Below are 22,559 nucleotides of genomic sequence, written 5' to 3' on the forward strand. Positions count from 1 at the left end.
TTGGTAGAAGTGTGTTTTAAATGGATCAAAATGTGAATGGGATAGTAAAAAATATGGTCAAATACTCTAATTATGGCAAAAAGACAAACGGATGGCACGCATTTTAAACATTTAAATTTAAACAATATGGCGCAAAAAAATCGCAAAGCTGGTTTTTATTAAAATTGGAAATGGTAGGAATACACATTTTTTTTTTTTTTTTTTTTTTTTTTTTTTTATTATTAATCCATGAATACCTACCATATCTGATTTTTCTCTTAATGAATTCTTTTACAAAGAAAAGTTCCTCCTTCGTTAACCCAAGTGGGTGATTTTATATGTAACAATGCCTAGAAAATTAGTTTATTATCTGCTTTGCTCCCACCAATATTATGTCTCGCATTCTAAACATTCCAAGTTCCTTAGAACTAGATGTTTGGTACTGTAAACTCTCTAAAGCAGGGATCTTTACAACCAAAATTGGCTATTGAACTCTTATTTGTAAATTCAACTAATAACCAAGTTGAAATATTAAACATGTGTGATTGCTTATCTCTTTCTTCTCACTAGTGGCGATTTCTATGGAAACTCACACTTCACCCAAAATTTAAGATTTTTTTCCTAGAGATTGGTTTGTTGAGGGGTTCCTACCAAGGATATCCTAGGGAAATGGAAGGACATCGATATAATTTTCGGATTGTGTTAAGACAAGTAAGAATCTACTAACCATGTCTTTCTTTTTTGAGTTTGCTAAAAAAAAAATTGGGCTGCAAGCTCTTTTGGACTATGACCTCAAGCTTTTTCAGAGGCTTCTTTGTAATATGTTATTATGTACTTTTTACATTCTATTCCTCGGGATAATCTATCAAATTTTTTTATTACCTTTATTGTTATATGCTATTATTTATGGATACATAGGAACAATTTGCTTTTCAACTAGGATAAACCAAATCCCCTTGTGATTCTTCACTCAGTGAGGCAACGGACTAATACTTAAGACTTCCCCTACCCCCCCCCCCCCCCCAATATATACCCAATGTAATCCCATCAATGATAGCATGTGTAGGAGTCATGATAAGACAAATACTATTTATGTATGGGAGGAATTTCTTTTTTTTTCAGATGTTCATAATTTTTCGTCTAAACTTAACATCTCTCTAAAACCAACATGTGGTAATGCTACTGAAACACTTAGCTTTTTGGGTTCTCACTAAGAGAACTTCTCTTTCCAATCCTCAGTCCTATAATGATATATATTCAATCCTTTCATCTCAATGAATTGCTTTCCTGTGATTAAATATATATATATATATATATATATTGGGATCCAACCAGTAAATACCTTCACTATTTATTTGGAAAATAGGTGAAATTTTCATTAAACATATTCTTAATCATCTTATCCTTTCATGGGATCTCTCCACCGACAGCTTTGGGTTTTTGGTCTTCGATCTCATTTGAATTGTATAGTCTAACACATTTATTTTGTGTTATTTTTGTATATTATTAATGCATATTTTTTTCAGTGGTATGTGTGATATATTTTTGCAGTTTAAAAAATTGGTTAATTTTTATGAAATGTAGTACCATTGTTATTAATCTATTAAATTAGTATAGTGTTTTTGTGGATGATCATCTAAATCAGTCCTTTTTAATCATTGGCTTAATCGCATCCATCATAATGAATGTAAGGTTTGTGAAGTCATTCCATATAAAGTACTCAAGTACGTTGAGTATGGATCTTGATGACTAATGTTTTATTTCCAGTGACTTAAAAATTATGGAAGTGTAATCTACAAACTACCAATTTAAAAAGAATATCATTACAGGTTTTGCCAGAAAAATATTATTGATTTTCTCTCATTAAGATATGTTTTATGAGAAGGATTGTTTTGTTATTTTCACCTCTATTTCAAGTTCAGAGACATAATGGTAATTATAAAGGTAAGTCTAGGGACATTCTAGATGTGGAAATTAGGAGACTAGCATCTCACTTAGAGTTGGATTTTGTGGTTGGCTACCCTAGAGATAAAATTATCTTAAGACAAGCAAGGAGAATAAGAACTCAAAATGTTGGATTGTGGCATACCTATCCAATTGGGATGAACACCCTGATTGCTCATTTAATCCTTATAAATTCAAACAACATTATTATATAATCATTTGCAATCCTTTGATAAGTTATTTAAATTGTTATAACATATATTGTTCAGAGGTGCTTCTAGGGCATAATTTCTAATCGATCTTTCCTTGAGACGTAAGTTTGCTGAAATTTTATTATTCATTGCATCAACTTTCGAGTGCTCTCTCTCTCTCTCTCTCTCTCTCTCTCTCTCTCTCTATATATATATATATATATATAAAGAGATAACGCTACCTCCTGGCGTGTCTACACCTAGATACAACTAGTGCAAAAAGACTGTATTGTCCTAAGTTGAAGATACTCACGTGTGCCCTCCTATTGGCTGTGCCCATTGGCATGTACCTACGCCAGGAGGAAGCGTTCTCTTGCCCATATATATATATATATATATATATATAGAGAGAGAGAGAGAGAAATAATGTATGTATGTGTTGTCCAGCAATCAACATAAGGTTTAACATTAAATGGATTTTTTCTGTGACAAGTACTCCTTTCTCTACTTTTGTGGGCAGGTGGTTAAATATTTGTGATTCGAGGGCACTGGTGTTTTTCATTTTCTAGCAATGAACTCAATATAAGCTTGGAAAAAATACCAAGTTTTCCTTCAGCTACAGTGACCGAGGCCTTCAAATGGTGTCCATAGGGTATCATGCAATAGTGGGGTATATTGGGGTATATATATATATATATATTGTCACAAGAAAAGATAACTCATTGATAGAAAAGGAGTGAATATACATCATTATAAGAGTTAAGGTTATAGAGAGATGTTCTCTCAAGGAGAACCCAAAAGGCTACGTGTCTCATAAGTATAACCACATCATTTGTTGGTTTAAGACAAAAAATTATGAATTTCCAAAAAAAGAGGAATTTCGCTTAGCTGCCATTTTTTGGTTTTATAGTTAGTCAAAAAGTATTGAAGGTCAGCACAATCAATCCACATTTCCCCATGGCTCCATCCCGCATCCATGGCTTGCTTTACTCCCATGAGCAACCCATGTTATGACATTATCTTTATCAACCATGCAATTAGCCCAAGCAGAGATAATATTGTTTTTATCAGTGGCTCCCTCACAAACCAACGTTCACACAAGGTAATATTTTTTTTTTTTGGGGGGGGGGGTGGTGGGAGGGGGGCAGGGGGAGTCATACGGATTGAGTTCACCTAGATAGGTTTAGATAGGTTGCTTGCATGATTAGTTCATTGCTTCACGAAGTGAAGAATCACAAGGGGATTTGGTTTGTCCTGAGTATAAAGCACTTTGTTCCTATTTATCCATGAGTAATAGTATATAATGATGAAGGTAATGAAAAAATTAGGTAAGTTGCCCTGAGGAACAAATCATAGAAAGTACATAATAACATACTGAAAGGAAGCCTCTAAAAAAGCTTCAGTTCATAAAACCCGAAGGACTCACAGCCCAAATAGTGGGGGGATTATTGACCATTCATAAATAGCTTAGGTCTTGTTCCGAGTATGGCCTCAAATAGAGCCGACCGGAGAGGCAAAGATCCATGTACCCGACCTTATTTAAGTAAGATTTTCCTTGCTTGTTGGTGTTATGCTTCTTTCCTCTTAACTTCCACTTCACCTACTTAATTTTGCACAGATCCATATAACGGGCAAGATAAAGTTAAGTTTGTTATTGTATTATTAACTATTGATAGCCTATTGATGGCTGTATATTTCCTACAAGGTATCCCCTTGGAAAAGTCTCCATTTCCCTAATTTCTTTGGTGATTGATAATCATAAACCGCACTTGAAATTAAATTTACAAGTGACAAAATTGTCAACTGAATGAATATGTTAATCGCTACTTTATGAATATGTTCATCACTACTTTTGTCTTGCTATCTTTTTTTCTTTTCTTTTTTTTTTTTTTTTTTTTTTTTTTTTTTTTTTTTTTTTTTTTTTTGATCCATTTCTTGTCAATCAAACACTCTTAAGAGAGAGAACATTGTTTTTCATTTTGGTGTAAAGTATTGAAGAGGTGTCGGCTACGATGTTTTTTTTTTTTCTAATGAGAAAAGTGTCTATGAACTTACAGTGTATTCTACAACACAGTAAACCTAGACACATGATTATTATTTTGTAAAAATAAAATTTAGGAAAAATAAATTGTGTTTTGGCATAGCTTATTCTGTAGGCTCAGAAAAACCCTTTGCCTTTTTTATGTGCGTATAAGAACAATACTCTGCCCATGAGTTGACTTAAACCAGTACAAATGTACAATACTACATCTCCAACCAAAAAAATTCATGCATCACAAATCTGCACACAAAGGCCACAAAAGTGATCACGTGATAACCACATTATGACTCACAGAATAAAGCATAAATCGTTGAATATTCACATTCAAGCATTGAATCTAACATGGTACCATATTATCCTTAAGATTTTTTTTTTCTGAGTGTGCCAAGAAAAGTACTCCTAAATGATCCATGGCCCTAAAATTCCATTTTATTAAATCAGATCAGCCTGAACTTTTTTGGAGACAGAGATCTTCAAGTCCCCTACTCACATGTCAAGTAAAAGCTCAAATAAAATGGATCTTTAAAAAAAATCTTGCCTAAAGAGAGAATAGTAATCTAAATAGAACACAGAGAAAATGGATCTTATAAAAAAAAATTCTTGCCTATAAGAGAGAGACTAGTGATCTAAATAGAATACAGTAGGCGTCCATGGAAAGACAAACATGGGCATGTATGAAATTCTACTTGGCAGTCGCATCATCTATCCACGTAGCACAAAGTATAGACACGATTTAAGAAGGGAATAGGAAAAGCCACATCATCAATCCACATAGCATAATAAGTATGTGGTCATTTAGGAAGCCCTTCTTAAATGGGGCTTAATTGAGACCGAGAAAGTAAATACCAATATATCCTATAAATATTTTTTACATTTAACTAAGAAATTTTGGCTCCAATCCACTTCTACAAAATTGATCAGAGAGTTAATTCAGGAATACAAGCAATCTGATAATTAAAAACCCAAATGCGAATATAACAAATGGGTACCCTGAATTAATACTACATTTGGAGACCCATAGCACTCCTCCATGTGGAAACAGACCTGTTTAACTCTCTGATGACCCAACAAATAACTCTACACTCTCAAATAAGGTACACTACCGCAATTCAAATTGAATAGATAAAGTCCCAGCAGTACACCTTTGCCTACTGAGTTGCAGTTGATACTAGCCATAATAAATATCTAGCTCCACTCAAATAAGGTTTCATGCTTCTGCATCATTACTTAATTTGAGGGTCATTTTTATGTTCATAGCAGCCAACTCTGCAGCCAAATACCGAAATACGTAAGGCATGGCCACAGTTTCCATCCCTTTGCTAGTCTTACAGGCATTGCAGAAGACCTTCTTCGCACCCTTCCCAGGAGGAAGTCCACCAATTTCCCTCACCGCTCTCTTCTGGGGTTGCATGAAGGAAGCCGTGAGGACACTCCCACACAGTGAGCACACATCAGCTATGTGATGATCAGAGCACATGTGGAGCCTGTCGTGCAACAAATATGCAGCCCCATGGGCAAGGATTGAATCCCGCTCCATTTCACCAAAACGAATACCTCCACCACGCTTTCTTCCTTTGATAGGTTGCCTGGTGACCTGATCCACAATTCCAGTGGACCGAACCTGCATTTAGTAAGTACAAGTAAACTGATCAGGATGTTTACTAGCTCATCTGCATTTTGAAGTTTCACCACATTCAGAAGGACATGATATAGAGTTAAGCTAAGTCATTAAGAAACCACTATAATTCCAAATTAAATATATGATGCTACATAAAAATAAATAAATAAGTGGGGCCCACTACTCACAAATGGGATTGCAGCTTGAAAGGAGAGCTTCTTATTAAAAGGGTGAAAATAGAGAACTATAAAAAAAAAAAAGTAGTTTCTGTCCGTTTAATTCACATTCACGCCGCGGAAGGGAATTAGTATGAGATTTTGAACTCTAAAAAAAAGTAAGGAATGAAGAAGTGAATATTTGTAAAGGATCCTCAGAGAGAGGAAGCTTTCCCAAGATTCATTTTAATTGATGTGCCATTTTACTACGAGGCACATCATGCATAGAGAGCTGTAGCCCCCAAAATCATGCACATGTTACTAGGTTAGCATACACATTTGCATGGCCATCAATCTAGATTGGCAACAAGAAAATATCAATACCATAAGGTCATACAAATAAACAATAACTAGAAAATAACAACTGAAAGAAATTTTTCTGTTTTGGTGACTCGTGAGAAAGAAGATTTAGCCAAGTGCTATCACAAAGAAGATTTTTATGGATACCAAATTACCAATGTGCCATGTGGTTTTCAGGAACTCAGATTTTTTTTTTTCTTTTTGGGTGAAACAGGAACTCAGATTTAGAATAGACGGGGAGAAATAAAATAAAATGAGAAGAAAAAGAAGCAACCCTCTGACCTGAAATTTATCAGAGACCATGTGCCGGAGACGCTGATAATAAACAGGCCCAATAAAAATTTCACAAGTCAGCTCGGTTCCAAGAACTCCACTGTACAACACTTCTACTCCATGATAATTAAACCCATATGAAGTAAGCAAGGACCCAAGTTCATCAACAAGTGAGCTTGATTCAGATGATGATTTTTCATTCTTCACTGAGCTAGCAAAAGGCGTTGCATCAACAAACTTTCCTTGCAGGCTACCTCCCTGTTGAACAACATGTGAGAAAATGTATGGCAATTGAGGTATAATAATGCAATAAATAGAACTGAAACATATGTGGGAGTCTAATCCCTGAATCCCACTAGATGAGAATATAAATATAGGAATAGAAAAAAGGAGGCACTCAATATTGTTATAAATAAGAAAATACCATCAGCTTCAGTTCTTGGAAGCATCCAACAGATGGTGGAGCCAAGTTACTTAAATGTGTACCAGAACAGTAGTTATTAAGAATTACAGAACAAAATATGATATCTACTGACAAAGACATTATAACACATATGCAGCAAAAGAATATGTAAAGCCAGACATAAGTCGCTGAATGTTAGGGTAAAGTAGAAGATATTTCTTGCTACCACACCCCCCCCCCACCAAAAAAAAAAAAAAAGAGGAGAGAGAGAGAATTAGAAGATATTTCTGAACATGATGAAACTCGCCCACTAAGTTGGGACAGGGGAAGCTGTCAGTTAAATCAGTATCTCTTTTTGTTTTTTTCCCTTTGGGTACTTGTCAGTATCTCTTTTATTGAAATGGATAAATTATATAAGTAGCAAACATGCACTAAGGAACTTCATCTAGTTGTCTAATCTTACCACATTTTAGTTGAATACGACAAATCAGATAATTTGCATTAAGTTTAAAAACAAAAACTGCATAGCACAGTAAATTGAATGTATCTTAAACCTATAAGAGTGGAAACTGAGCAGAACAAATCAACTAGAGGTTTCCCAGTACCTTAGCAGCTATAGATTCCAAAAGCATCCCAATTGTCATCCTTGAAGGAAATGCATGTGGATTAATAAGAAGATCTGGTCGCATTCCCGTAACTCCTGAGAAAGGCATGTCAATGTCAGGCCACAGCTGTGAGCAAACACCTTTCTGCCCATGCCTACTGCTAAACTTATCTCCAATGACAGGATTTCTTGGGCGTCGGAAACGGATATTTGCCTGTTAATTTTATAACCAGAATGTAAAACAGAATAATATTTAAATGCAGTCTAGATGAAATTTCATATTTTCTTAATACACTTCAGATGTTTAGAACATTTGTAAATTATATTTTCACCATATTGCCATCAGCAACTAAAAGAAAAAAACACAATTAGCCTATCATTATATAGTGAAGAAACAGGACAAGCTACTGCTGAAGAAAGCAGGTGAGATGAGCTATCTCACCAAACAGAAAAATTGAGTATTCACATGTCACAATTATGAAGAACAATCAATAGCATTTGAAGAAATATAGGTTGACCGCAGATGGGGAATAGGATGGGCAAGTTATACCTAACTCATAGGATGGGCAAGTTATACTCAACTCAACTCAGTCCAACCTTATCCCAACTAAATGGGATCAGCCACATGGATCTTTTTTCTCCAATGAGATCTATTCAAAGTCATACTTGTTACAAGTCCTAAGCTATGCATGTCTTTCCTCACTTCTCCTAGAGTCATTTTAGGCATAACCCTAGCTCTCCTGGCTCTTTTAATTTGAATCAAGTCATTGCTCCATACTCAAGCATTCAAAGGCCTCCGTTGCACACATCCATGCCTCTTCAAAAGACTAACATATCATGTTTCGGCGGAACTAAATTAGCTCTAATTTGTTCATTCCTTATATTATCTTTTCTAGTTTTACCACTAATTCATCAGAACATTCTCATTTAAGCTACACTAAGTTTGTTAATATGTTGTTTCTTCACTGCACAACATTCAACTTCATACATCATTTCAGGTCAAATATCTGTCCTACAAAAAAAAAATTGAGTTTTAAAGGAGTATGTCAATCACACAACACTCCAAACGCTCTGTCCACTTCATCCACCCTATTGTAATTCTTTGTGCAACATCATCGTCTATTTTCCTTCTTTATTTATGATTGAACCTAGGTACCTATAAATTTTCACCACCTAACCTTCAGATCAACACATTTTTTCTAAGGCTAAAAGTAGATTGATTGCTGAGGATGGAAACAAATAAGTAACTAATAAACATCAGTGGCTTCAAGTCTTAAGTCTTCCCCCTGCAGCAATTTAATTTCCTGATCCTATACATGTCAGAAACAGACCAAAAAAGGGAGGGGGGGGACTTGACATGACATAAATGGAACAGCAGAAGATATAATGAAGAAAAAATAGGAGAAAAGTCCAAAATTGAGTTATGGATGTTGATGTTGATGTTGCAATGTTGCAATCAGCTTTTCCCTCTCAGTTATTCAACAAATTCTTCCAGTGGAAATATCTAAAAACCGTGGGGAAGAAATTTCACTTACCTTCTGTAGAGGCTTCTTATAATTTCTCATATCTACTGCAACATGGTCCACAATAACAGGTTCTGAACCTTTTAATACAGTATTTTTTGTGGTACTGGTCACTGTATTGTATACACTATAATACGGGTCACTTGGATGTATTAACTGAAAGACAAAAGCATGAGGTCGATTACTAAAGTCAGTGAAAGAGACCAGAAAAAGAGAGGGGGTGGCAGCTAACCTGTCCAACATACGGAAGGCCATCTGCATCGATCAAGGATTGTGAAGACTTATCTAGATTACTTCTAGCAAACACCTTCAGAGGTTGATCAGACTTGTCACTTTCTGCAAGATCAATAGTTTCCGCCTGCATAAAAGTGCTTGGTCAGGAAGCTTCACAAGAGAACATGAAACACAGTATCTAATCCCAACTCCAACAAATCAAACATACATCGCAATCTGTGACTGAAATACTGTCCATCCTAACCAGTCACACAATGTATAAACACAATATTCAGTCCCCTTCTTTTCTTTTTTTCTTTTCTAACAATGATGCATATATAAGACACCTGAATTACATAAATTTTTTTGGGTAAAGCAGCACTCTCTTATATGGTTATTTCAGAGGCATATACCCAGACATAAAAACAAAATATGTATCCTCAACTGACTGATGTATGTCAAGTCTAAAATACTACATGAAAACAGGTATTTCTGTTTTATCACCAACAACAAAAAGAAATATATCAACTAGTATGCTTTCAGAGATGTGGCATTATTAAAAGAAATGGAAGAAGATGAGCAGAACAGCTTCTTCATATGGCTGTAAATTTTCCTTTTCTTGAAGAGAAGTGGTTCACAATGAAATAAAAACGCTATTTGGCAAGAACGAACCAAAAGTTACACTCAAATTGTGATTCACTTTCTTTCTCATAGTTCCCATTGTGGAGATCATATCATTCTAAATAGCTGTTTTGGTTGTCCAAAACTGCAAATTTCATGAGCATGCCGTTGTGTCCTGATCATGAGAATTTTAGAAAATATACAAATCAAAAGCCATTGTATCTAATTATTAATTATTGTTGTGTACAGCAAGTAATATGCATACGTCAATGGTTCTGTTAATCATGCATGCTCAAGGACAAAGCCTCTATTGTCCGGATTTCAAAGTTAGTAGTTATTGCTCCATTGTAAAGTGAAGGAGAAGTAATCATATGATAGTTGTCGTGGAGTCTAGGCTACCCAAGGCATTGGAGGGGGTATGGATGCAAGGAAACATCAACAAGGCATCCAAGGCGCCTGGACGCCAAGGTGTCGCATAGAAAGTAAGGAGTTTCTCACATGAAGACCAACAACCGAGTCTCTAATTCTAGCTGTTAAATCAAGGATAGAGACACCAATCTCAATAGGACTTGAAGAGCATGTAACAATGATTTATGGCTATTGCAGCAACACCTGCAATCTTCAATGGGGCGAGCTTCCCCACAGACAAGCCACCAAAGCAGAACTGGCATGGGGAAGGTAGAACTTTGTTGTCTTACTAACAGGGGAAAGACCAGATCAAGGAATTCACCCGTTTTCTCCCTTTTTTAATTTTATTGTCTTCCTTTTTCGGAGGGGGAGAAGGGTATCTACCTTCCTGGCCGAACATAATAGGTCAATGGGGTAACACAGAACAAAGAATTCATAATATGCATAAAGAGCAACATAATGAGCATTGAGTAGATTTCCTAATGTAAATGCATTAACCCTGAAAAGAGCTTGTGATTGTGCTCCATAGCAGTTTCCCATACGTGACAAAAGGATCCAAAAGAAAACACCACAGGAACTCACCAGTACGCCAAACTATGGTCAAATGGTCCAACAAATAAATCAAGATTACCCTTACAAACTGGCAACAAATAAATAATGGCGAAACTTCTCCATTTTTCATCATGTATATATTTGTCTAGGGGGGAAGCTGTTAAGTCAACTGATTTTCCTAGCTGGAATACAAGAAGAAGAGAAAAATCCCAAGAATGAAGGTAGATCGAACCTGCACTGCACCTTTAGTTAAAAAGTCAACAAGAATTTTGAGGGAAGTTCAGATGATCCTCATATAGGATCAGTACAGGTAAAAAATGATTTATCATTTAAAAATTTGCAATATGATGAGAAAATAGCTGAAGCATCAAAGCATTGAACTTGATGTAAAGTATAAGTAACATGGCGAACAACATTGATATTTGATAAGGGATTAGCTCTGAATTGGACATGTTCAATGCATTTGAGTGAAAACTATATGGTTCTGCTAAATGAAAAATAAATGATATAATTAGTAAAATATCTGACGTAAATTTACCATCTGTAGATTAGTGAAGAACAATCAAGACAAAAACTCATGGCAAATGTGGACTAAAGAGAGCAGATGGTGTTAATAAAATTCGTCAAAATACATTTTTGGAACATAATATCCATGAAAACAATGAGCTATTTAACAACAAAAGCAAACCTGGTAAATGCTCCCACGACAAAGCCCACGGTCCACAGAAGACTTATTCAAGATCATGGCATCCTCCATATCATAACTGGAAGCAATTATGTCAGCATATGAAAGATGTAGCATGGAAGGATACTTAAAAAAAATAAATAAAAAAAAAAAAAAGAGAGAGCAACCCAGTGCACAAGGCTCCCGCTACTGCGAGGTCTGGGAGGGGCAAGTTGTACACAGCCTTACCCCCTGCTTGGCAGAAGAGGCTGTTTCCAGGTTTTGAACATGTGACCAACATGTTGCAATAGTGCAACTTAACTGTTGTGCCACAGGCTCACCCACTGCAGCATGAAAGGACACTATTAAACCAAAAATGCTTACCCTGAATAAGCCAAAACTGCAACTATTGCATTAGTCCCTGTGGGGAATTCATCGATGTTGTATGTTGAGTAAGCACGAGTACGTACAATGGGAGTTTGTGGAGTCTGCATGGAACATTAACAGCATTTGTGTTACAAATTTAAATAAATAAATAAACAGCAGGATTCACAGAAAAGTTCTGAGCAAACCCAGTCAACTAGGATAATGACACAGTATCATAGGAAATAATGGGACAGTAGTAGAAAGTAGGTTTAAGAAGATAGCACAGAAAGGAAAGAGGGCAGATGTAAAAAAACCAGAACATAGTTCTGCAATCTGCAGTTTGCATTACAGATTCCTGTCATACAGACATTAAATGACAAACCAGATTGAAAGGATGTCTGAAGCCATCGGATTGATGGATAGATTTCTGATAGTATCCTGTATTTTCAGATATTTGAAAGGCGACAAAGAATTTAGATACTTCACAATGTTTAATTAGATGCTTTCTAGAAAAGTAAATCTTTGAGACCAGCTTTAAGTTGACGAAAGTTGTTGATCGTGTCAATATGATGTGTTCAGATGGTATAGCATAACAGTACATCAGCAAGAACAAGCACTCAAGATGACATAATATTATGATACAAAAGTAGATGGGAAAAAAAAAAAAAAAAGGTAAGCATCATGTTCTATCCATTGTTTCACACATTAATCATTTTGTAAAATTGTATCAGCCACAAAATGGAGCTAAGTGAAGAGAAGTTAGCAATATCAAATTGTATTCCATCTCAAAGAAAAGTGATTTAGATGCTAATTATTTTGCAAAATTGTAGGCACACAAAGCGAAGCCAAGTGAAGAAAAACTCAGGAAAGAATAAAATATTGGATGCAATAACCATTTACACAATAATTACAAACAACTAAGAAAAAAAAAGAATTCCATACCTGAAGATGGTACAACTTCTGATCTGCACGAAACTGTATTGCTTGTGAAGAGAAACCCATTGTTTGCTTTGCCATCTAGAATCGAGGAAAATTTTCAAAAATAAAAGTAATCACTAATTAAGGAAAATAAAATTTATGCAGACACTAGATGCAGTAAAAGATAAAATAGGCAACAAGAATAAATGACACAGTTTCAATTAGTACAGCTTTATTCTAAGCCACATCAGCATGAGTTGTATGAGAAAAATAACCTGACACTGATACATGTTACGTGGACTTTGATTATGGTCAGACCAAGGGGTGAGGTTGGCAACGACGCTGAGCATTCCAGTAGGATGGATCTCCTCATGTGTCGCTGGAAACATGTTTCTCCTTCCTCCATCTGCACCATCAGCGCACCTTATTTCCATATAGGCCTAATGAGAACAGGAAAAACAAGAGTAAATGAGCCACTAATTTGACATGTTTACTACAGAAAATTTAGAAATGAAGATACAAATTTCTGTGATTTTCTAAACCGTGAAAAGAAACAAAACTATCTACAGAAATATGCATTAATTGAGTGCACCTGTTCAAATGGCCCAATAAGCTCGATATCCTGTTTCTCTTCCAAAGGGAGCGAAATATTCTTTACTGGCCGAACAAACCTTGAAGGAGATGTGAAAAGGTACAAGCCAGGATATGTCCCACCCATGGTCAAAGGAACATAACCCACCTCCAAGTCCTCAGGAATCTGCAATATATTCTGTTAGCAAGTGCTCACAAAGAAGAGGGATAAAGTGAGCCTCAAAAGTTGAGGAAAACTGCCTTCAATGAAAAACGCACCCCTGAAAATCCAGAAAGCTTTAGTCTCCGTATATGTGCAACAGCATTCTTAACTTCACTTGAAGGGATTGAGCCAATGACACGCCCATCTAAAAGAACAGAAAGCACTTCAGGAGGACCAGCCCTTACAAGCTTTGGAAGTGAAGGTGTCATTCCCACTGCAACTAAGACACTCTGTATGGACATTCGGATTTTGAAGAAATTTCTAATATTTCCTTGTGAATCAAAGAAGGACGTGATTCCTGAAATTTACAAAGAATAAAAATATTAGATGTATAATTATATCCAATCAACTACAGCTGAAAGAGATATGAACTTACGGCAAGTAGAAGTCAAATGGTTCAGCAAACCGCAGGGTTCCCCATCAGGTGTGTGAACAGGGCAAAGAAAACCCCAAGATCTGGGAAAAAAAAATAGCAAGATAATAAAATATTTGAAAAAGAAAGAAAGATACGTGATGAATTGGCATCAAAAACATAAAACATACTCAGGTAGCAACTTCCGAACAGTTGTTGTGCGAAGTCCAGCAAACGAAGCCCCACGATGAACAGCTCGAAAATGTGAAAGAAAGCGGAGAAAATTGAGCCTTTCTGCCTGAACAGTCATACCAGCTCTCTGTAATGAAAAAAGAACAGCATAAGTAATACCACAGCCTCCCATAAAGAACACAAAACAAATTCAGAACAAACTTACCAACCCAAAACCAAACTAAAGAACTGAGAATTGAAAACTAGATCCACAATCAATGAGAGAAAATATAATCCTAAGTGTTGAATAATGTAACTACTTTAGGACTTCTACTCATGTAAGGATTAGGACTAATATTCTTGCTATAAATAAAGGAAGGACTGTGCCCATTAGGGTACAAGCCAATATTTCCCAATTCTACATGGTATCAGAGCGGGTCTGATCACCAAAACCTAAGCCCCCCAAAACCCCTTATCATACCTACTTCTACTCACGTCGCTGCGAAGCCCTACCGCCAAACCTTCATCACCGCCGGAAACCACAGCCTTCCCCTGCAAGCATCACTCCCCCTGAAATCACGCCTCTGCACCTTGGCAACCACAGCCTTCTCCCATCTCTCTCACCACCGTCGGGTAGATACGGTTTCTCCATCCCTGCTCAGCCTGAACCCGCACCGCTGCTTCTTGAACCCACGAAGTCTCCCGGATCTGCTCCTACCTTCGCCGCTGTCTGCACCCTTCGCCTGCTTCTTCCTTCGAATCTCCTTCGACCTAATCTAAAAGAGAAAGCAGATTTCAAAGAAGAAGCTTCGCCTGAACCCTCGCCGGTACCTGACCCCCGCTGCCATCTCCTCCTGCAACTCTCTGCCGCTGCCTGCAACTCTTCGCCTGCTAACTCCTAAACCTAAAACTAAACCTAAACCACTAAATAGTAGCGACCCAACTTAAACCTAAACCTGAACCACCCTAAACCGACCCAACTTAAACCTAAACCTGAACCACCCTAAACCGACCCAACTTAAACCTAAACCTGAACCACCATAAACCGACCCAACTTAAACCTAACCTAAACCACCCTAAACCGACCCAACTGAAACCTAAACCTAAACCACCCTAAACCAACCCAACTTAAACCTAAACCTGAACCACCCTAAACCAACCCAACTTAAACCTAAACCTGAACCACCCTGAACCAACTAGACCTAAACCCAACCCAGCCAAAACACCGAGAGCTCACATGCGCTAGTCTATCCTCCACTCCAAAAAAAAAAAAAAAAAAAAAAAATCTATGAAGGAGCGTCACACAAGGGAGACTTGTTGGAAGCTTTATGGGCGTCCTACTAATTCTCGTGGGCGTTATCAGGGATGTGGGAAGAACACTCAGGCAAATCAGTCCGAGACTACAGTTGATTCTGATAGCTCCACTACTGCAGGTGCATCCTTCTCTACTGACGAAATGGCTATGCTTTGTCGTATGTTAACTCAAATGGGATCCTCTACTGCCATTGCTGCCTCTTCTCTGCCAACAATCACTGCCTCCCACCCAGACCTGGACAATTAACTCCGGGGCTACTGATCACATGAGTAATGACCGGTTTACATACCTTCTTTTCTACCTATTGTCCCTCTTCAGGTAATAACAAAGTTCGCATTGTTGATGAATCCCTCTCACCCATTGCTGGGTTTGGCTCTATTCAGTGTTCTTCATTATCACTATCCTCTATGTTACATGTTCCTAAGTTTTCTACTAATTTGTTGTTCATTGGTAGTATCACTAAGGATTTGAACTGTAAAGTCACTTTCTTTCCTACTTACTGTGTTTCAGGACTTGGTGATGGGGGCAACGATTAGCAATGGTAGAATGAGTGGTGGTTTTTATTACATAGACATTGGTCCCCTCAGGCTCTACACACTTCATCTGATTTGGCACTCTCTGAACTTTTGGGATGGCATCGATGTCTGAGTCACCCCCCATAGGGCACTTTATCTAGATTATTTCCAACATTAGTTAAACACTGTACTATAGACAGGTATATTTGTGATGTGTGTTTTTTCGCAAAAGAAACTCGGAATGTTTATCCTCTTTCTGATAATAGAAGTACTATTTCTTTTGCTTTAATTCGTTCTGATGTTTGGGGACCTGCCCATTTTGTCTCTGTGTCTGGCTATTGATGGTTTGTCACTTTTATTGATTGCAATACTCGTTCTACTTGGATTTATTTATTACATCATAAGAGTGAGGTTTTTCAGTGCTTTCAGGAATTTCATTACATGCTTAAGACCCAGTTTGATGCTCAAATCAAGATACTGCGAACTGACAAAAAAAAAAAAAAACAACCCAGTGCACAAGGCTCCCGCTACTACGAGGTCTGGGAGGGGCAAGTTGTACGCAGCCTTACCCCCTGCTTCGCAAAAGAGGTTGTTTCCAGGTTTTGAACCTATAACCAACATATTGCAATAGTGCAACTTAACAGTTGTGCCACAAGCTCACCCACTATATTACGAACTGACAATGGGAAGGAATATATGGATGGTTCTTTTCAGTCTTACTTGGTTAATCATGGGATAATCCATCCAACTAGTTGTATGGATACTTCAGCACAGAATGGTGTGGTTGAATGCAAGAATCGCAATCTCCTTGAGGTTGCTCACTCCTTGATGTGTGAAATGCACGTCCCTGCTTCCTATTGGAGTGAAGCCGTTCTCACTACTACCTATCTCATCAATAGGATGCCTTCAAGGGTACTTGGTTTTAAGAGTCCCATTGAGTTGTTATCTGGGTCTCGAACCTTTGTTGTTCCTCCCAAGGTCTTTGGTTGTGTTTGCTTTGTTTATAATCATCAGGTTCCGAGCAAGCTTGATCATCGTGGACTTCGGTGTATTTTTGTGGACTATTCTCCCACTCAAAAGGGATACCAGTGCTATCATCTACCTTCTCAACGGCTCTTTGTTTCCATGGATGTGTTATTTCGTGAGACTGAGGCTTACTTCCCACCTCTTCCGGGGGAGTCCTCTGTTGGTGAAGAGGTGATTTAGATTCCTACTTTTGATTGTCCTTTACACCTCACCATAGATGATGGTGCTACTCAGAGGGATACTGGAATAAAGACTACTAGTTCAGAGGTTCCCACTGGTCCAAAGGACACTGTTCAGGGGGAGCCATCAATTCAGGACAAGGAGGCTCCCATTAGTCCAGAGGTTACTGTTCAGGGGAAGCCATCAATTCAGGACCAGGAGGCTCCCATTCAGGGGGAGCCATAGATTCAGCAAAAAACACAGGATGGTCCAATGATAAAGGTATTCTCTCGGAAAAAAAGAAGAACTGAAATTACCACTCATACTACCACTGTTACTCCATTGCTTCCTGATCCTGAGTCCTCTCTTCCAGGTATAACCTTTCCCCTCACTTTCGATCAGTCTCTTGATGTTCCTATTGCTCGTAGAAGAGGCAATCGGAATTGTACTCAGCATGCTATTTCTAATGTTGTGTCATATAATGTTCTCTCCCCATCATATCTTGCATTTGTGTCCTCATACCTGCAGGAGGCAAATATAGAACCTAAGTGGAAGGAGGCAATGAATGAGGTGATGAGAGCTATTCACAATAATAACACATGGGATCTAGGTGTTCTTCCCTTGCAAAAGCGACTAGTTGGCTGCAAATGGGTGTTCACAGTCAAGCATGATGCTGAAGGGACTATGGATCGATACAAGGCAAGACTAGTGGCAAAGGGCTTTACTCAAACTTATGGGATTGACTACCAGGAGACCTTTGCACCTGCAGCAAAAATGAATACAGTCCGAGTTATCATCTCCTGTGTAGTGAACCGAGGATGGGAGCTACAACAACTGGATGTCAAAAATGCCTTTCTTCATGGAGAAGTGACCAAAGAATTGTATATGGACATTCCACCTGAATACTCTAGTCCAGAAACACAAGGCAAGGTGTGTAAACTGAAGAGAGCTCTGTATGGATTGAAGCAATCTCCCAGGGCATGGTTTTGTCGTTTTCACAAAGCTATGATAGTTGTTGGCTTTACACAAAGTAATGCTAATCATACACTATTTATTAAGAAGGTGGGTGATTGGATTACTGTGCTGATAGTATATATGGATGATATTGTTGTTATTGGCAATAATACAGATGAAATCTCTAAGCTCAAGGCCTATCTTAGAAAAGAGTTTAAGATCAAGGACCTAGGAAGACTGAAATACTTTATTTGCATTGAGGTGGCACATTCAACCAAGGGTATTGTTCTCTCCCAGAGAAAATATACCTTGGACCTCCTCTAAGAGACTAGTATGTTAGGGTGTAAACCCTTGGATACTCCTATTGAAGCTAACTCTCATCTCAAAAGCAAGGAGGGTGAACTTGTTGATAAGGGTCGGTATCAAAGACTAGTTGGGAGACTCATATATCTATCCCATACAAGACCAGACATAGCTAATGCAATAAGTTTGGTAAGTCAGTACGTGCATGATCCCTATTCATCACATATGAATGCTGTGAACCAGAATCTTAGGTACTTGAAGACAACACCAGGAAATGGCATTTTATTTTCTCCTACAGACCACATTAGGGTTGAGTTATACATTGATGCTGATTGGCAAGCTCTCCAGACGATTGTCGCTCTACTTCTGGCTACTGTACATGTGTTGGTGGTAACTTGGTTACGTGGCGCAGTAAGAAGCAGTCAGTTGTGGCTAGATCAAGTGCAGAAGCTGAGTTCCAAGCTATGGCACATGGGATTTGCAAGCTACTTTGGTTGCAGGGTCTCCTTAATGACCTGGGTGTGCGATTCAGATGTCAATGTTACTATATTGTGATAATAAGTCAGCTATCAGTATTGCACACAACCCTGTTCATCATGATCGTACCAAGCATGTCGAGATCGATAGGCATTTCATCAAAGAGAAGATAGAGCAAGGACTGATTTGTGTTCCTTTTGTGCGAAGTGAAGATCAATTAGCCCATGTTCTCACAAAGGGACTTGGTAGTAAATCCTTTTATTTTATTTTGTCCAAGTTGGGAATGCGTGATATCCATGCACCAACTTGAGGGGGAGTGTAGAATAATGTAATTAAAACTACTTTAGGACTACTTTAGGACTTCTACTCATGTAAAGATTAGGACTTCTACTCATGTAAGGATTAGGACTAATATTCTTGTTATAAACAAAGGAAGGCTGTGCCAGTGTGCCCCATTAGGGTACAAGCCGATATTTCCCAATTCTACACTAAGAAAAGCCCTTATCCAAAAAGATAATTTATCCCTAAGAACAAACAGGACAGCACAATGAATCAGCACCTCAAAATCAAAAGTAGCTTAATAATGAGTAAACAGAAAGAAATCAGTCAGGCTAGAACAATAAGATTGAAACAAAATAAAGTACGTAACACACGTGAACTGTTTACATGATCTAACAAATTGCAAAGCATCGCAATTACCATAGAAGCTACACAAAAGTTATATAATCTAAGAAAGTAGCATTACTGATTATCGGATGCAGAAATAGTGAATCCCCGCATTATCTAATGACGAAGCTAACCCAACCTATAAGCCAACTATTAGACTTCAAAGATTAACAGAACTACTCACACTGTTGTAAAATAAGGTTTCAATCACAACAGCTAGAAGCCTAGAATAAATAAGTGACAAAGCTAGCGCTGTAGACTAAGCAATTCCTGAGTTGTCAGAATTTAGATATAAAGCAGCCAGACATAATAATTGAAAAAAAAAAAAAAATATCACCTTATTGAATCAGAAGCCTCCCCAGAAATGATACAGGTATCTTGTTGAGCCTTACTACCTCCCCCCTAAATCCTCAATACAATGCTTCAATTCCACTTAGACACTCAATATAGGGAGTGATCTCGTACAGAGGTGCGTGTGAGGGTTTGTAATTACTTCAATAGACTAGAGGAAGCACCAAGGTTTTAACTATCCTTCTGTATCAACCGATCTAACCGACAAGTACGGTATCATTAAAATACCAATACGATACCTAAAAAAGATTGGTACTAGTGCATGTAAGAAACCTCATCCTATATATATAACCAATTGAATGCACTAGTTTCATCATACTCTGTTCCCCTTTTTATGCATGACAACAATATATTTTCATATTACTTATTTATTTCAAAACTTTATTTTGCATATATCCTAAGCATTTCCACATATAAATTCATTAACTTAAGATATTATTCATATATAAATAAATAACCCTATTTGAATCCTATAAAAATAGTTTCAAAATCAAATTCCAATAGAATAAAGGTCAAGCCCCTTGTTCAAAAATAAAAACTGGATTCTTGGTTGTAACGGAAATTTTCAACTTTCAAATGTTGGGGTTTTCCTAAATCTGAAAATTATATAAATCATAGTAAAACATTGCTAAAAAACAAAAGTGCAGTAAAGTAATTTTTTGTTTTAGTGTCCATAACTTTATTTTCATTCAAGCGATTATCAATAGCATTCGCACACCTTAAAATAAGTTTGACTAGAGCATGACTTCTTCAATACAACTTGGATTTAAGCAGTCTTCAAATTGTTGGAAAGTTGGTTTTGTGCTCTCCTAATGCAGAAGGTCTCAAGTAGAAATAAAATTATCTGACCAGTCAAACTTATTATAAAACAAGAACATTTCTCTAAAAGTTGATTTTTTATGACTTGATGTGGCTTAATGTTGATCGTTTATGACTTGAGGTGGCTTCATATTGATTTTTTTATGGTATAGGGTATATGTAGCATACTAAATAATGTCAGAAAAGAGGAAAAATAAATATACACTTGGGCGCCTTAGTCACACAAGCAGGTTGCCTAAGCGCCTCGGCACCACCTTGGGTCCCCCTTACTACATTGCCAACTATGATCTTGCATTTCTCTAGTACGATACAATCAAGGTTCGAAATCTCGTTTCGTTTTAGTGTTTCAGTGGTTTCAAAACCACCGAAATATTGAAATCTCGGTGAGATCTCGGCAAGTTGGGTGATTTTTCTTTTTTACTCGGTTGACTGTTTCGGTAGTCAAATGACCATATTATGACCTGAAACTTGGTGGGGAACTTGTTTTAAGGTTAATAAACATGCTTAGAACTTAAATTTGCAAAAATATTAGAACATGGTAGTGTTTTAGAGTTGCACCCTTGTGTGGCAACAACTGTTAAATTGTTCTGGAGATTTTATGAAATATTTCCAGAACAAGATATAACATGATAGTAAAACAAGTAAATAATGCATCTTAGCCATGATTAAAACATACTTCAACATAAATTAACTAATATTTAGAGTGCTAGAGTAATATACTATGCAACTCCCTAACTCCCAAGTCCCAACAAAAGTCATCCACTAAGTCTTACACTTAAATCTCAAAGTCTGAAATGACAATATCCCAAGACCCAAACATATTAGTTATTCAACATTAATCATAATGACTATCTACTGGAAAGAACTACGATGGCCTGGCTGGATTCCACGCCCAGTACGATGGAGTCGACGTGCATTTTCCTCTGACTGCACCACAAGTGCATGCCACGTCATATTCTGAGAGAAAAATCGAACGTAGTCCTCCACAACTGCTAAAAAAACTGAGCCATCTGCATACTAAAGGTAACCTATCTAAGGTATGTGTCACCACCATAGTATAAAGAAAAACCCGCCATTGAGCTACTATCAACTGATGCTTCTGGCAACATGTACGGATGGGCTGGGTATGAAAATAAGTTGTCCACAAAGCCACCACCATGTGACTAGGTCTGGGAGCCATAGTCCATACTAGGAATGGATGAACCAAATGTATGCCCTATCCCAGTGAATTGACTACAAGATCCATAGTACTTCGACAAGATGCTCTCTCTCCAATAAATGATGGGGCACGCCAATGCCCACTCCACCTACTCTCACTGTGAGGATGGCTATCCCCTATACTCAAACTCATTCTGCCAATAGATGTAGATAGACTATCAACATCCATACAATCTCGCTGTCTATCTCCACCGAATCGGCGGCGAGGCCCTCTAGTGTAGCCTAAACTCCTCCCTCCACCCGATTGACGTGCACCGTGATCAACATCTTGTGTGGCATACTCAAACTGACTCTCCCTAGTGAATCGCACCGGCTCCGACTCTGGCTCTAGCTTTAGCTCGGCCTATTCATATTACTCTTGAACTCCTTCAAATCAATCACCACCCCCAACCCATCACCATCACATCACCATCACCATCACCATCATCACCGTCATCATCTCCGTCATCACCACCCTCATCACTACGTAGTGCACGACGTTGTGTCTATGTCTGTGTCTGTGTCTGTGTTTGTGTCTGTCTTTGTCTAAGTGTGGGTACAAGCACCCAAAGAAGTGGACCAATCATCATCTCCATTTGAATCATCCCTACAAGTTGCAAGCTTGAAT

At 37.7% G+C, this 22,559-nt stretch overlaps 1 protein-coding gene across 1 annotated transcript in view; it reads right to left on the reverse strand.

Moving 5' to 3' along the window:
- Window positions 1-5,006: 5,006 nt before the first annotated feature.
- LOC122070567 (DNA-directed RNA polymerase I subunit 2) overlaps window positions 5,007-22,559 on the reverse strand; it is an 80,162-nt gene continuing 62,609 nt past the window's right edge. The window contains exons 14-26 of the mRNA XM_042634745.1: window positions 14,170-14,297; window positions 14,003-14,082; window positions 13,683-13,924; window positions 13,426-13,590; window positions 13,109-13,273; window positions 12,858-12,932; window positions 11,934-12,037; window positions 11,574-11,649; window positions 9,324-9,449; window positions 9,104-9,247; window positions 7,570-7,782; window positions 6,571-6,819; window positions 5,007-5,776 (exon numbers count right to left, since the gene is read on the reverse strand). Of these exons, the coding sequence (XP_042490679.1) occupies window positions 5,363-5,776; window positions 6,571-6,819; window positions 7,570-7,782; window positions 9,104-9,247; window positions 9,324-9,449; window positions 11,574-11,649; window positions 11,934-12,037; window positions 12,858-12,932; window positions 13,109-13,273; window positions 13,426-13,590; window positions 13,683-13,924; window positions 14,003-14,082; window positions 14,170-14,297 (2,181 nt within the window). The 3' untranslated portion in view covers window positions 5,007-5,362. The remainder of the gene's footprint in view (window positions 5,777-6,570; window positions 6,820-7,569; window positions 7,783-9,103; window positions 9,248-9,323; window positions 9,450-11,573; window positions 11,650-11,933; window positions 12,038-12,857; window positions 12,933-13,108; window positions 13,274-13,425; window positions 13,591-13,682; window positions 13,925-14,002; window positions 14,083-14,169; window positions 14,298-22,559) is intronic.

This window comes from Macadamia integrifolia, unplaced genomic scaffold, assembly GCF_013358625.1.
Source record: "Macadamia integrifolia cultivar HAES 741 unplaced genomic scaffold, SCU_Mint_v3 scaffold946, whole genome shotgun sequence".
In the NCBI taxonomy this organism is placed as follows: Eukaryota; Viridiplantae; Streptophyta; class Magnoliopsida; order Proteales; family Proteaceae; genus Macadamia; species Macadamia integrifolia.